Consider the following 16,298-nt stretch of genomic DNA (forward strand, 5'->3'; position numbering starts at 1 on the left):
GGCAGTGGGTGTGCGCCTGGGAGAGGTGACAGTGTCCCCACGATGCGGCACCCCAGGCTGCGCCGAAATCTCGTGTGTACAGCCCAGCAGTTCAGGGTGCTGTCGGTACCCCCTGATTCAAACCCCATTTTCAGCTTCAAAATGTGGAAGAAATCACAGAAATCCCCCCACTGGTTGCCCAGGATCTGGTGAAAGGGAGGAGCCGTTGGCTGGGTGGACGGTAGGGATGTCCTTGCCAAGCCAGCACGCCACTGCCGGTGACACCCAGGACAGCTGCACACAGAGACTCGTACTGCGTTTGAGGTGCCCTAAGGTATGGCAGATGTACTGCGTGGAGGCTTCATCTGTCTGTGGCTTTCTAGCCGGTTAATGCAGAAACACGCTTAAAAAAAGGCTGTGGTTAAGCTGTTGCAAAGCACAGCATTGATTATATCCTTTAACTGGCCTCAGGAAACCTCCTGGTCACCTCTGTACAGGTCCTCTGCTGCACTGCCTAGGCTGAGGCTTCAAGTCACATACCTGGATCTTAGGGGCATCCACTTTGTGTTAGAAATTCAGATGCCGTTAAGAAAATAAAAAGGCCTGTGGATCTGAGTGTACCATCAAACTGCCAAGGTGTGGCAGCTTCCTGCTTGAGCAAGCATTCGTAATTGCGGATGGTTTGTTATTAAGATATTTCAAATGGAGTAGAGAGTTACGATCAAGTGGAGTATAATACAGCTTCCTGAGTTTTGAAACAAACCCTGCTGTCTTGGACTGCTTCACTGATACGGTCTCAAAGCAGGTGCTCCACGCCAGCAGGCTCTCTGCTTCAGTTTTTTTTTGCTTTGTGGTTACACAGATCCAGCTCATCACCAACCCCGTCTGCTTTTTGAAGCTCTTCTGCGATAGGATGTGGACTGTTACCACTTTTCTCCCCCAAGTCCTTTATCCTTAGTAGAGCAATCTGTTTTCTCTCCTTTCTCTACGGTTTGGCAGAGGTTTGCACTGTGTGAGAGTCCAGCTCTGCTGAGTCCCTGTTTGCTGCAAGGCCTGACGGGCAATTCTCCATCAGGTTTCTGCTTGGCTTACCTTGCTGGGGGGAGCCTGTTGCTAGCCCACCTTCCTGGGCTAGCGCAGCTTGGCTGCAGGGCTCTGCCTCATCAGCTATTCTTTACCTGCTCCTTGGTCAAGGGGAAGGTCCCTATCAAGGTTTGCAGAAACCCTCTCCTATGTTGCCTCTTCTCTGTATTTTGGTTGGGTAACAGACTGTATCTCTATAAAAAGAACTTCTATGTCCCTTTTCAAACCTCTTCTTTGGTGCTTGCTTACAACTGGGTGGCTACGGAAAAGTATTTTGTGTTGTCACGTGGGATAAGACATCAGGGGGTAGATGATCTGAGATAGCTGCTGTTGATCTACCTGTTCGTTTTTGTTATCTGTGTTACCTCTTATCTGAGGCTAAATTGACACCTCCCAGAAGACCATAGGCGGGGGTGATGTTCTCGTTCCAGCTGGGGCTGTTGTGTCTATTTAAAGTCCTGTTTTAGGAACTTAGTGTATGAGGACTTGCATTCAATAGGATGGTTTTGGATGTGTGTTGAAACTTGCTTTAGGCAAGGCTGTTAAATTGTGTTCTGGATAGCCCTCTTTGCCCAAGGAGGATGCCTGCAATGTTGTTGAACGATAATGCCCAGATAACACCATACACTGAGCCTAGAGATGAGATCATTCATCAATTGATTTCACTGATCCTTTGATATCCTACTCACTATATACTTTTTCTAAAATACATTCCTAGTTACGCAGAATATTTCTCTGCTACATGTTATTATGTTCTTATTAGTTCAAACTAGCACATTTAAATATACATATACACATCTGTTTACACATGGAAGTACAGCCTGTATTTATACTTCAGCAGTCCTCCCCTGACAGATTGCTTGTGTCTTTAGTTTATGTGCATTTTCGTGTTTACTCCCTGTTTTGGCTTTTTGTCCCCAACCTTTCCTCTTGGCTAAGTAGGGCCGATTTCTGTAATTTTGCTACCTTGTTCCCGAAGTACTCAGAAGGGCTGTTTTGTTCTTAGAACTGCCTTCAAGCTGACCTAATTCTTGCCGAAAGATAAATTTTAGCACTCTTGCTGTTTTTTTTTAAGTGTTTGGACTCAGGATTTTGCAATTGGCTTAAGTCCCTGACAGGGGCATTCCTCCATGTTCCTCTTGGCTGCCTGTTCCCAACTCTTTCAGTGGCTATAGCGATCGCACAGTCAATGGTAATGGCTTGTTTGCTTTTCATGAGGTGAAGAGTCAGTCAGATCAGTGTCCTCACAGCCAGCGACTAGAGCCAGCGCAAGGGAACCGGCAGGACCCGTGTTGCAGAGGCAGGCACTGTTTTAGACAAGTTGGAGTCAGCTGCAGCCTAATCCCCAAATTCCCCGAAACGGTACCAGGAGGTAAGCAGGCGCTGCGTGTGCTTAGCTCGGCTACGCCGAGTCTGGGGGCCCAGCAGCTAGTTCAAAGCGTAATGCACAACGTTATTTAGTGCGTTATGTTGCCGACCTGAAGTCACCTATATGCCTATACTCTTTGTAGGGTGCCTGCCTGTCCAGTAATCCGTATCAAGCCCTTCGTGTAAGGGACTTGCAGAGTTTGTCTGAGTGATGCAATGCTTTGGGGGTTATAGGATGGTAGATTTGGGCCAAGCTCATGTCTCAGGAGGCAGGAGCACGTGTGAGCTTAAGCTTTTTTGTCTGCTGTACCCTGAGGTGAGTCAAAGCCTCCAAGTGAGTGGTTTGGGCAAGTGTGCATGGGGGACGGTGTCCAGGACAAACCCCATGTGTCTGAGATCACGGGAGGAGTGGGGCAGGTTGTGAGTGAGCCTGTTTGCTGCACTGCGTACGGGACCTGGCATAGCAAGAGTCCAGGCTGGTTGCAGACTATGTGTTACCCAAGGTGATCAATACTAGCGTTTTTAGCTGTTATCCCTTTGATTTATACTGTAAGCAAGTTGCATGGATTGATGTTTACCCTTTCCAGAAAGTAAATATGTCTGAAGGAAGTATGAACCGTTCTCCTATTTCTGCATGGACCATTAGCGTTCTGTCAGCTTTTCCATTGTAGCTCCAGAGTGCTTCCCCAATCTCTTGTGCTTGAATTCTGCCTCTGAAAAACATGTTAACTGGGTTCGTTTGTTTGGGGTGTTCTTTTTTTATTTTTGCTTCCTGCTAGCCAGCAGTTCCACAGCAGTAAGTGAATGGGACACAGTAGGTTCACTCTGTACCTTTCAGCAGAGGAGACAGTCTGAGAGATTTATTTGTTTTCAGCCTCTTCCGCTCCAGGACCATTTTCTTCTTCCCAAAACTTCAGGTTTTTATTTGTTGTTAAATCTGCTCCTCATTTCTCCAGCAACCGTCTTGCTTGAACCGTAAGTGCTGTGTTTAATATAGCCATAGCACTGTAATAGCTGTCTGCGCTTGCCAGGCGTAAGAAGGGGTTTCTGCAAAGATAACCACTTGGCGTAAGTAGAAGAGAACATGTACCAATAATGCAGATGTTGTGGTTTGTTTATGCGGTAGGATGATCCGCATACATGTGCTGTTCTACCACCAACTGTAGAAATGACTGCTGGCCCCTTCTGCTAGATTTTTCTCCTTACCCAGCTGCTTTGCTTTGTAGTCCTTGGGGTGTACAAGTCTCAGGAGGCTGCATTTTGTGCCTGAGTGTCCTTAATTTAATGTTTAGGGGCAACTGTTCTTCCCTGGCTTTGCTTGCTGCAGCAACTTGACAGAAGAGCATGACTTTTTGTAAATTGTTTATGGATCTTCTCCCTCCCTATATTAAAAAAAAAAACAAAAAACCAACCCTATTAAACATGCTAGGAGCTGTAGGAAGAGGACTTTGTTATCTCTCAGAAGTGGCCTGATGCTGTAAGTGGGGCTGTCTGGAGAGATGGAGTCAGTTCTCTGGTGAGCAATTTGATGGTCTGAGATGTGTTGGTGTATATGTTACCCACTTTCCTGAAGAAATTCAGACTCTGATGTTTGATGGGATCACTGGAGAAAGGAACAAGGACAGCTAAAACCAACACAAAGCTGGTGAACAAGAACTCAGTTAGTGGAACTGTACCCAAGGATATGGCCCTTGAGCCAGAGAAACCTGCTGTGCAGCCTGGAAATGTGAAAACTGGTTGTGTCAGGAGATTGTGCTTCCAGGGATTAATTACTGCTTTTTAATTACTGCTTTTCCCCTACAACTCCTTCTTGCTAATCTTTTGTATTTAGGTTTGCACTGATGGTTAATCAAACTTCAGAGCAGGTGACTCCACAGAGCAGCAGGTGATTTCCATCTGGCAGGTATGGCTGGCTTTGCACTGGCCAAGCTGAAAAGTGCACTGTCAACTATTTATCTTGGCAGTAGGTAGCCTTTTTGGTTTTGTGTGACAGCTTGAAAATGAAGTCCCTTTCTCTAATAGCCCTTGTCACTGTCTAGGAAAGCAGCAGGCAGGATGTGTCTAGTTTGTACCTCCTCTCCCTCTGCCCCAGCCCTATGTTCAGTAGCAAAGCTGAGCTCAGGGGACAGGTGATATTTTAAGAGTTGGCAGCCAGGACTCGCTCTCTTTCATGGTTGCTTATCTTTTCCAACTCTTCAGATACATTTATTTTTCAGTAATTTCAATAGAATAATTGTGAATAAAGCAAAGGACAATTTTACAGTTTTAGTAATAGCTTAAATGAGGCTACGCTGTCACTGTAGAACCACTGTGGCTTTCACCAAAAACCACCTCCCTCTGAAATGATACATGGCTCAAACTGGATGTTGCTTCTTAATTCGTGTTAGCAGCTGGAGAAACACTGCAGATTCTACAGGTTCCTCTCCTCTGTTGCAGACTGTTTCCTTAGTCTGTTGTTATATTAATTACTGACCATATCTACAATGCCAAATTCCTACAATGCCAGAATTACAATGCCAGAATTCTTACCAATCTTCCCTTAAGAGCGCCCTGGTGGGAGGCATGTATGAACCTGAACACATCCCAGGTGCAGGGGGGCCCTTGCTGGGTTTTGGAGCGTTACTCTCCTACTTGCTATGGAACAGTGACGCTAGTGCACGTTTATTTAAATGATAATTGTGATATTAATAAAAGCTCAAAGGAAAAACTGAGATGTGAAATTTTTGTTGTGGGGTTTTTTTTTTGTCCTTCAGTGCTGTCAAACTTGTCAAGGAATACATCAGACAAAGGAAAGTTAAAAGTGAAGTGGTTTTGTTTAAAATGGTCACGAACAGTTAAAGTAAGCTCTCTCCAGCAAGCGGTGGTAACAGAACAATCCCTTAATAAATATTAAAAATGAAGTATACATTTATTGACCTTAAAGCTCCAGATGAATCAAGTATACCTTCAAAATTTAAATTGTGTGATTAGTCTCCTTAGGGAGGAATGTGGGAATCCTGAGAAATGCAAGGACTCAGAACCATATTTTAAAGGCGCATGGGTATTTAGTAGAGTGGTGCAATGAATCTGTTTTGAAACATACTATTATTTGTTGGGAGACAACTACTTGGATCTTCACACTTCTCACATAAACAAAGGGAATCGGTCTTTGGCATGTTTGAAAATTTGGTAAAGGATCAGTTAGTTTTGCTTAATATGGTGTGAATCTAATGTTTAATCTCTTTTCTGACTGTATTACTGTTAAGTGAATGGGGTCTGCTAGACAAACCCGTGCTTTGGATTCCAGCTTGTGCCAGAACGGCTCCTCTTGTGTGCACGTGTGTGTCTGAGCTGGTTGTCTGTCCCAGGTGTCCCCTCCAAGTGGGAGAGGTGAGAGGAGGGGATTTTTCTTTCAAAAGAACTGTTTAGTGTAAGTGTTCAGCTATTGCAGTTATTCATACTGACTGGCTACCTGGAAGCAGGAATATAAAAGATTGGGTAACAATTTCATTACATGGATTTTATAGCAACTGGTAATCAGCTTTATAAATGAGCTGTTCTGTATGGCAGAAAAAGGCTTTTATAGTTGGCAGGCTGCTTGTAGTATTCTAAGGATTATTAAAGTAAGCTGTAGTTGTCGTGTAATGCACATTATAATGGCGAGTGGTTTTACAGTAATACGTCTTGGGGGAGGATATTATTTCAAAATGTGTATTCACATACAGATGGAGTTTGAGTCTTTTCACCCAGATCAGAATGGCATTCATAGAAAAGGCCCCTGGACTGTCATCCCAGTGAGTTCCTTATGAGTAATGAAGTAGCAAGAAGAGAAAATTCAGCGGGGATTTTGCAAAAAAAACCAAAAAGCACGATTTTCTTCCTTACCTCCTGACTTCACAGTTATAAACTGAAGTTGTTCTTGTCTAGATTAGTTCTTTAGGCTTCCTACTAAGCATCTCACCTTAGAGGTGAGAAAACGGGGAAGCAGCAAGGCTGAAAGATTTGTATAGTGACGATGAGCATTGTAATAGGCAGCAGTGCTGCAAGGCCGTTAGAGCTGCAGAAAGGCCAGGCCGCTTTTCAGAGCAGTTTGAGGGCTGGTGAGCAGTAAAGCGTATGTGGCCCTGATGCAGCTGTATGTGAACCAGCGCAGCTGCTTTCAGACAACACGTTTCAAGAAGGACATTTGCATATCGAAGGGGTTTCAAAAAAGAGCTGTGGGAACGGCTCTGGAAATTCAGATTGAACTGTTATATTTGCATTAATTAATTAGGCAGCACCTGCAAGGAGTGTAAGCGCTATACCTACTAGCATTTAAAAAAAATGTAAAAAAGACTTAGGATAAAGACAGCTAGGAAGACGTTTGTCTCCTTTGTCGGACTGAATTAACAGATATGCTGTTGATCTGGCGTTTAAATGCAAATAAATATCCCAGGGTGAGACACACTGAGAGCATTGGATTAGATGAGGAAGAAAATTTAGAGATGGAAACCGAGCAAAGCAGTCAATAGTGGAAAGCGGGTGGCTGTAGACAGGATCTCAGGGACAGCAGTGAAGCTTTAACTTCTGGAACTATTAGATGTTATGAATTATTCATCTCACCTTTGACCTTCCTGAAAGGATAATTTGTGCATGTTGGTGCAATTATTAAAAACAACAAACAAACAAAAGCCCTGATAACATACTGCTGGTACGTGGCGTAGAGGGATGGTAAAATAATCTTTATCCAGGGATTAAGAGTTTCTGATCTACCACTGACCTGTTTTCAGAGTATAACAAATTCATTGCACTTGCAAAAACAAGATGAAAATGCTGTAAAACAAGAGAAAAGCAGATTTACAGCAGCATAAGTAAGCAAGGTAAGTTGCATTGATGAGAAAACTTCAAACAAAAATCATACTTGATGAAACCTCCTTTCTCTAGGTGAGAACCCAAAGCATGCTTGGGAATCTGCATGCAGAAACAAAGTGTCTGGGCCTTTTAAGCCATGTGTGAAAATTGTTTATTTTCATTGGAAGTGAAAAATGCAGACCTCCAGATGCCCTCTATGATTCCCGCCCCCCCCCCCCCCAAAGGAGGAGGAGCCAGGGTGAGATGGAGATACAAACCCTGCTGTAGTCCTCGAGTCTAAATTAATGCTGTTATTTAAGGGCTGAGTAAACATTAGGAATGAATTATTTCTGTGCACAGAAAGCCAGGGAAACTTGTGCTGACATCACCTACTTTGTGAAGAAGAAAAAAGTTGTGTATCTCCATGACTCTGGCCATCTGAGATGTTTCACCATTACTAAATTCATATGGGAAAAAATAATTGATTAAAGCAAATTAAGTGCCAGAAAGTGATTTTTATTTCATTGCCTGACACTAATATGTGGTTTTGATTATTTGTTTTGGCCTTTTTTAGTTTTTTTTACATGGAGGAATAGAGTTAACATAAAATTTCATCTTAGTTTGAAACGCCTGACATGTTTATCGAATGATAAATAACACGGACTTTGGCTGGAAGTTCAGTATTTCATAATTTTGTCTGCAAAAACATCTTCCATGGTAGATAAAGGGAAAAGTGAGACACCAGAGCAATAAATTCATGCTCGTCTTTGGAGTAAAACAGTAATTACTTGGGTAATACAATCTTTCTTCTATATATACGTCAGGGGGCCTCTAGCTACAAATGTAAGTTGACTGAAGTCTCGAATCCTCACGTCGTTACCCTTGAATATCCACGCTGGAGCGAGCGGGACCTTGCTTTAACATGGGTTGATAAAAGTAGCTGTTATAAACTGTGAAAGATTTGCAAAGGAGTGATAAACCCACACAGGCAGGGCTGCCCTCTGTCCTTACAGATGGCTTGAAATTATTGTCAGATGAGCTTAACTTCCAAAAATGCTTCAGAGATTTGGTAGTGGAGAAGCCAGAGGATGCAGCTGCCAGTGTGGTGATGTGGCAGCGGCGGCTGCGTGTGGGGCCAGCCTGGGTGCGTGCCAGCGGGGCTACCAGGGGCTGAAGGAGCCCAGCTCGACTGATGGGTGGTGGTCAGGGTCTAGTTGAGGGAGCACTTCATGCAGTCTACTCCATCTCTTACTTTGACCTCTCTGGCGATACCGAATGTCACTTCAACAAACTGAGTCAGAGGAATCTGGGCTCTCGTATTCTCATGAATGAAGAGTTTAAAATATTTTTAGAATCATACAGGTATAAACACATCTTTTCTTTTTATCTGTTGGAGGGGAGAGGACTGTTTTGAAACAGTCATTGTTGGTGTACCCTATAATTTGACTCTCTGCAACGTGTGCGGCTGTGTTCTTCCATTTTACTGGTATGTTTGTATCCAGTGGACTGCTAGCTCTGTTTGGGCAGGCTTTGAATAGTAATCTGGAGGTGAGATTAAAGTGCCACCAAACAGCGTGTTAAGGAGGTGCACCCAATCACGGGTATTGAGCAGTCACTCCTTTTCTTTATTTACAGTAGTACAACTTATGCATTTTTCACAACAGTTTGGCAGCTAAACCAACCCTAATTTTTTATATTCACAAGCATGAAGATGTCATGGTGAAAGACAGCACCGTTTTCACCCAGAGTTAATCATCTGACAAGAGATTCTTGTCTAGTATGTGAAATTGTAGAAGCTCACAGCTGGCAACTACAAATTCCTGCCTTAATTGGTTATGTCAGACATGTAGTGCAGGGTGGTGGCACTGCAGGGAGGGAACCTGGGACAGGACGCCAAAAGGATTGTTTCCATATAGCACTGGCGGTTGGGAAAGCATTTGTGCATTTGGCATGGGAAGGGGCCTCGGGGGGTCCATCAGACCCCTCTTCGTCAGGTCTCTGCGGGGAAGACGACACCCACAGGAGAGGGGCGCTGCAATAATACAGAAATGGGTGCCCCAGGTGCATAGTCCCTCAGTGGTTGCTTGCAGCAAGCGCCTGTAAAAGACTAGAACAAGGGAATGAGGTTTTGTTGTTGTTCGGCCTAGTACAGGCTTAAAAGTTGTGTTAATTTACTGTCCAAAACGTAAGCGAAGCAGTCATCGGTTGGATAGCATGACCCATTTCTCATTTCGGAGTTGTCCAAATGGGATAGTTTTAACTCGCAACAGATTCTATTTAACTGTAGTTTCCTTTTGCTGTGTAATTTCTGCTGAGATGATCAGTTTGCTGTTGTTCTGCTGTAGGCATTCACTGTCAGTTGTCACTGCTACTTCCAGACGTTCTGAGAGTTTCTTGGATCTTTTTTCCTCCTCCTGTTTTTGCCTTTCCTTGTATTTCTGCATTATCACTTGCAGTCAGCGTTTTGCCAAGGGGAGCATATTCCATACAGTAGCTTCCCCTCCTGCCCATATTAGCGCCAGCCTGTGCCGTGCATGTGGTTAGCTATACTGCTCCTCTTTCTAAGACGGGAAGGAGGGTGCGTCTCTCTCCAAATGCTAAGTGTTCTGTACGTCTTCGTGACAAATAACGGAGCTAGCAGTAATGTCTTCTGCTATTGATTTAATAATCTGTCCAAAGAAGTATAGCAAAGCCTTGGGGGAAAAAAAAAGTTACTCATAATTTGTGGTGTTAAGTTCTTGAAACATAAAAGCAGGACCGGGCTCTGCCTCAAGCTGATGTGTTCAGTGCAGAGGGTCTGCAGCATTTGGGAGGGGGGAAAAAATGCTTATTTTGCTGGCATCGCAGGTTGCAGAGCCACTTCATGAACGCTGTTATATCTGACAGGTCATCCCTAGCTTCAGCTGGTGCTTTTCCCTATCCAAACAATGATTAGAGAATACTTTAGGTAATATAAACCATTAAAAGGCAGCTGATCCAGAAGAAATCTGTGATTCTGTGAAATACAGTTTAGAGTAGTCAGGAAATTACTCAAACTTACTGGCATTTTGCCTTTTGAACCTTTTCATAATTCCTCTGAGTTCTGCTAGGAAATCAGAGGGGGAAATCCTAGTGTAGCTAAATGAAGAGAAGACTCTGAATTCTACCCACAGCTGAATTGCAAGTGATAGGCACTGTGTTAAAACAATAATTGCCAGGCAAACTTGTATTTTTGATTAGCATTTCTCGTAAGCAAGGACTTCTGCTGCTGGGCACCCCCAGCACCGGCTGGCGAGAGGCTGCGTGCTCCTCGGGCTGCTTTCCCCCGGCCTTCCAGGAGTCCTGTCTGTCTGTCTGCTTGCCATGCTTCCTAGCAGTGAAAGAAGAATTGCTTTATCAGGTTTTGCAAGCGCAGTATTACATGCGTTAAACTCTGCTGTCAGTTGAACACCGCACTAGACCATTGCTGGAGCAGGCCAAAAGGCAAAGAGGGAACAGGAGAGGGGAAAGCAGCTGTGTTCCTGTTGCTAGAAATATCTGGAGATGCCCACAGCGGTCCATACTCTGGAAGGACACGCACATTTCAGAAGGTGGTTGCTCTGTCACGGATGGTGAAAGCCCACGTCTTCCGCATGTCGGTGGTGAGAGAGGGGGAGTTTGGCAATGGAACTTTGTTGGAGGTGATGTGTGCTGCATCAGCGCTTCCTGCGGTGCAGCTGCACACGCTCCTGCAGTCTGCTTGCTTTGCAGCGATGTCCTCTGAAACATCAGCTTTTGCATTTTTCAAACAGCTGAATTGATGCTATTGTGCCTCTGATGCACCAGGTTTATTTTCAGAACACATCTATAAGTTGAATTTTTTCCTGTTTAAGTAGTACCATTAAAATAGGCCGACTGCAAGAAATCGTCTCCCTACTAACAGTAGATTTATGGCTACTGGCCAATACTGTCTTAATAGTATCTCCTGTTCAAAATTGGTATTTACGTCCAAAAAAGTGCTTTAAAAGCAAGTAAAATAAGTACCATGTTAATATAAATGTTAGTGAAAATATCTAATCTAAAGTTCGTCAGTATTCAAAAGAAGCTTCTGAGAACGTGGCAGGGGAAGGACTGCATAATACCTACGTGTTGCCTATTTTTTGTTTGGGAAATACGTACTTTAAACATAGCAGTTGAAGTCGAGCTTGGGAGGACTTGTAAAATCATATTAATGTATGAGAATCAATGTAAAACTTGGATTACTTAAGCTGTTCTTTTTATTGTCCAGGTGACATTTTTTAAACACACAAGAATTAAATCTGCAGTTCTGGATTGGAGCTTGCGTGGCCTGGAACAGTTCACATAAAGTTTAGTTGTTATAGAACCAATAAAACCTTCCTCGCTAGGCACTGTCCTCATCTTTGCAAATAATTCTTCCTAAATGTAAAAAAAAAAAAAATCTACTTTTTGTTGCAAATACTGCGGGCTCTTCCTCAGCCAGCACATTGTTCAATTCAGTATCTTAGCAGTTCACCAGGTGCCTGTAAGGTTTATTTGCCTGCTGTCATGTGGAGTTTGTTGCACGTGTATTTCATGTATGAGTGACTGCTGGAGATAAAAAGCTTTCGCAGAGAACAACCACGAGCAGCTCTGTGCTCAAGATACTGGCCTCAATTCTTTATCCCATTCTCAATATAATCAGAGCCCCAAAACTGCAAAGTAGGGGTGGGAGATCGTACAAACACTTGTAGGACTAAGAGAGGAAGAGTTAAATACATTGCCTGTACTGTGCTGTGACACGCTAGGAAAGCCTCTGTGGTTTTTTTAACTGAAATATTTTAATTTTAGGAGCAGGTCCCTGTTCCTGTTTATCACCCGACTCCTAGCCAGACTCGGCTAGCAACACAGCTGACAGAAGAGGAACAAATCAGAATAGCGCAGAGGATAGGCCTTATTCAGCATCTACCTAAAGGAGTCTATGATCCTGGAAGAGACGGCTCCGAGAAGAAGATCAGAGAGTAAGTTGGCTGTTGCATTGGTTTATGATATTGCCCTGGGAAACCTGATCTTGTCCTCCTGGTTTTGCCTTATTTTCAGGGACTGTAACTTCAGACTGTAATTTAATGTAGCTTTCTACATTAAAAAAATGACCAGGCAGGAGGCTCTTTCCTTTATACTCGCTTGTTTTCCTCTTACAGGTGAAACTTACTTTGCTGACCCACGTAATTCATGCCCTTAGAGGTTTTTTCCCCTCTTTATCCTCTCTTCACAGGGAAATAATTTCATGTTACTTCCTCAGCTTTATGGCTCCCTTTTACCATTTCTAATTTTATGCACTCTGCTGAGCTGCCCCCGCCATGCCTACAGAAGGCTTCCTGCCCTCGCTAACATTGTAACCATGGGCACATACTACAAAGGAAATGCCAAAAAAATCTAGTGCTTGGTGGAGCCAGCACTGACAGAGCTAAGAACTCCTCACAGTATCTGCAAGTACTGAAAGTCTGTTGGACTCAAACACACCCAGGAGTAGGTATTACACTACTTTTCATTTCCAGTATGGTAACAGCAGCTTAAATATTTTTTCGATTTTTATTTTTCCCCAGATGTGTCATTTGTATGATGGACTTTGTCTATGGGGACCCTATCCGATTTCTGCCGTGCATGCACATTTACCACCTGGACTGTATAGATGACTGGTTGATGAGATCCTTTACCTGTCCATCCTGCATGGAGCCAGTGGATGCAGCACTGCTTTCGTCATATGAGACTAACTGAGCCAGGGTTTCTCCACTGAACCTTCAAGGAGACCATCCACTTTAATGGGTTTGATCCTTTTGTCATTCAGCCCAAAGAGCCAGGAATTAGGAATTAAGATCATGCACAAAGTATACATTTCCTAATAAATAAATAAAAAAATATTCCTGAATGGCTGCAAATATTGGAAAAAACATAGTATTTTAGAGACTATAGAAAAGTAGGTTGTTATTTTTAATGTAAAGCCTTGACCCACCGTTGTCTTTTAATGTTTGTTCTTACACCCATATATAGGAATTGTGTAAAGTGTTACAGCAACCGTAAATGTTTAAACTGCGTGTATCCAATTTTATTAGCAGCAAGATAATTTCCTAAATAAAGTAACCAGTTTTGTTCCGATTCTTTTCACAAGTCCTGGCATTTGGGTCAAGGCTTTATTGAAATCTACATTTTATAACACTGGCACAAAGAAATAGTTTTAAGCTTGTTTGCACAGTTCTTCTTTTTCTCTTTTTTTTTTTTTTTTCTCCATTGGAGATGGAATTCATTGCCTTAGGTCTTTTTAATAGTGTATTGTTATTGTTGGGCTGGCTCTATGCTTGAAAACCAGTTTATTTATAACCTGTTAAAAGTGCTATGTTTTGTTTGCAGTTAGGAATATGCAGACTTCAAAGTGATCTCCTAGCTTGTAAGCAAACTGAGATGCATTATCCCTTTTCTACAAGTGATGCGGAATACGAAGCTATGAAACAAGTCCTACAGTGAAATTACGGTTTCATGTTTTTTGTAACTTGCTTCGGTTTTGATGAAACAACAGTCCTTAAAGTTTAATGTGTCACCTTTAACCTGATCAAGTTAAAAGTGGGCCAGATGGACAATAAATAGTTAAGCTACCCTGACTGGAAAAAAAAAAATCTTTGGAACTAATGTAGTGTTAGCGTTGATCACTTATTCTACTTTTTTCTCCCTAAAAATGGTTGTCTTGGATCATAGCAAATGGATACTGCATCTCTCGTTCTTGTAGTTCTTAGGTTATCAGAAGTTAAGAATAAACATACTGTATCTCAGTCTCCTGTATTAAATGTATCTGTTAAGCCCTGCTGGCTGACACATCAGTCGACCAAACAGATATAAAATCGGATACGAGAAAAATCTATTTTGTTCTGCATGTAAATGCGAAGTTTATATAAACACAGACTGTCATACTAGCAGTTGAGGGGGAAAACAGTACTGCTATAGCCAGAATGACACAATTAGCTAATTTCTGCAGCAAACAGTATGTGCTTGTTAAGAGGTGGTCTAGCAAAGATTGTAGCTGTAAAGACCTTTTTTCCACCTAGCATGTTTTTTTTTCCTTTTTCCTTTTTATCTTCTTTAATGTACCCTACTGTGACTTTTATACATTCAGCACAATGCTGATACATTGAGAAGTCCTGGTCTTGCAAAATGAGATGCAATCTCAAGTTAACCACAACAAATCGGGGAATATTCTTGATTGTTTTTCATATATAGTTTCAGTACTTGTTTTATCAAGTTGTGTTTAAAGACTCAAGTACTTTGAAGACTTAGTGTATTTACAATATAGAAGAAGAATTGTGCATGTTATGGATAATTTTTGAAGGATTGGTCAGCAAAATGTAGAATCTACATGTTGATTTATTTATTTATTATTCCTGCAGCTGACAGCAACCTGCTGTCTTCGAGAAGAACTCTTAAGTAGCAGTCAGAAGGAATTGAAAGCAGTCTACAGTTCTAGATTCACCCAAATTACTACACATTTATCTGGACACAATTTTTTGCTGAATTCATACATACCTAATTACATGGATCAAAATCGGGCAAGGGAGACCTGAAGTTGTGCAATATCATTGTTCCTTTTCATCATTCCATGTGTGTTCCTTTGTGTCCTCCTTTTTGTCTGTTTGTTTTGGGGTGTTGGTTTTTGTTGGCTTTTTTTTTTTTTTTGGTAAAATAATGTCCACATTAAGTATTCCTTTCTTTATCTTGTTAAAACTGGCAAATGAACAATTTGAAAAAACAGCCTTGTCATGTTGGTATTAGTCTTTATTTATTACAAGACTTGATTAAGAAAGATTTGAAAGAAATATGAAGTGGCCAATAACTGAGCTGAATGCTTTTCTAGGCACTTTGTATAGTTGAACTTTAACACTGATATACTTACTGGGCTAAGGGAAAAAATTACTTTTATTAAAATACTTGTTAAATAGCAAAAAGGTGTGAAGGGCTAAAGCTAGAGTTGATTACACAGAAACATTCCAAAAAGTTCAAATTTCAGCTTAAAGACAAATGTGTAAATATAACAAATAAATCAAATGATTTTTCAAGTTTTTAGGTGCAATGCTGTTCTGGATGACTTCTAATTCAAAGTAATTGATCTGAACTTAACACAAAATAACGTGTAAACTGAATTTTAGCTACAGTTGTGAAACAACCAGGTCTCTGTCTTAATTCCACTCTCTGTAAGATGAAGATAATATTTGTCTCCTCTCTGAGGTGTCTAATAAATTACTTACGCTTCCAACATATTAGACAGTCCATTTACAGCACAGCTGTTTCCTAACCAGAGTCTACTGCAGCTCAGTTGGTGGGAAGGGCTGGCTCTTACTCATCTGGACCTGTTCAACCATAGCCCTTGTTATGTCAGGGCTGTATGTTTCAGGGTGGACAGGGCCACAGTAAAATGTCTGCAAAGCAATTTGAAGCAAAAAAATACTCTTACACACAGGAGCTGTAAGTAACCAAGTTTGTAAGTGCATCAACAGTCATCAAAAAATACTGCTTTAAAGCATTCTGTAGGGACTATGCAGTATGATGAAAACTGTTCAGTGTATCATATGCTGTTCAGTGCCACGCCACCATTTGTACGTTAGAACTGTAACTGGCAAAACAACCCTGGCACAGACCCAGAAATAGCTGAGTGGATCATCAGGATTAATCCTCTGCAATTTCAGGCAACAGCACAAGACACATCATTGAGTTTGAAAGTCCACACCCCCCTAGTCACTGCCATAACACCACAGCCTCTCCTAGCAACCTGCTATCCCATTTAAAGACTAAGAGCTGCCACAGAAGTGCCACAGAAACAGAGCAGGTAGGGACCAAGAGCATCGCCGACATCCACGATGCTTGCGCTGCAAGGAAAGTGTTAGGTTACATTTGCAGGTTATAGCAGGAAATGGATTTTGTGTCCTACAAGAAAGAAAACAAAACTCCCACAAATCCGAGGCAAAAGAGATGCAATGACAAGTAATGAATACTCAAATTTTATAAAGACCTTTATGCTTAAAAATTCTTGCATGCTACTGGAATTACCACTTTAATCATTT

At 42.1% G+C, this 16,298-nt stretch overlaps 1 protein-coding gene across 1 annotated transcript in view; it reads left to right on the forward strand.

Moving 5' to 3' along the window:
• The window catches only part of RNF11 (ring finger protein 11), a 22,671-nt gene extending 7,833 nt beyond the window's left edge, over positions 1-14,838 (forward strand). Inside the window, exons 8-11 of the mRNA XM_009318725.1 lie at positions 135-313; positions 10,662-10,898; positions 12,046-12,215; positions 12,801-14,838. Coding sequence (XP_009317000.1) covers positions 135-313; positions 10,662-10,898; positions 12,046-12,215; positions 12,801-12,972 — 758 coding nt within the window. The 3' untranslated portion in view covers positions 12,973-14,838. The remainder of the gene's footprint in view (positions 1-134; positions 314-10,661; positions 10,899-12,045; positions 12,216-12,800) is intronic.
• Positions 14,839-16,298: the final 1,460 nt, after the last annotated feature.

This window comes from Pygoscelis adeliae, unplaced genomic scaffold (genome assembly GCF_000699105.1).
Source record: "Pygoscelis adeliae isolate BGI_AS28 unplaced genomic scaffold, ASM69910v1 Scaffold82, whole genome shotgun sequence".
Taxonomy (NCBI): Eukaryota; Metazoa; Chordata; class Aves; order Sphenisciformes; family Spheniscidae; genus Pygoscelis; species Pygoscelis adeliae.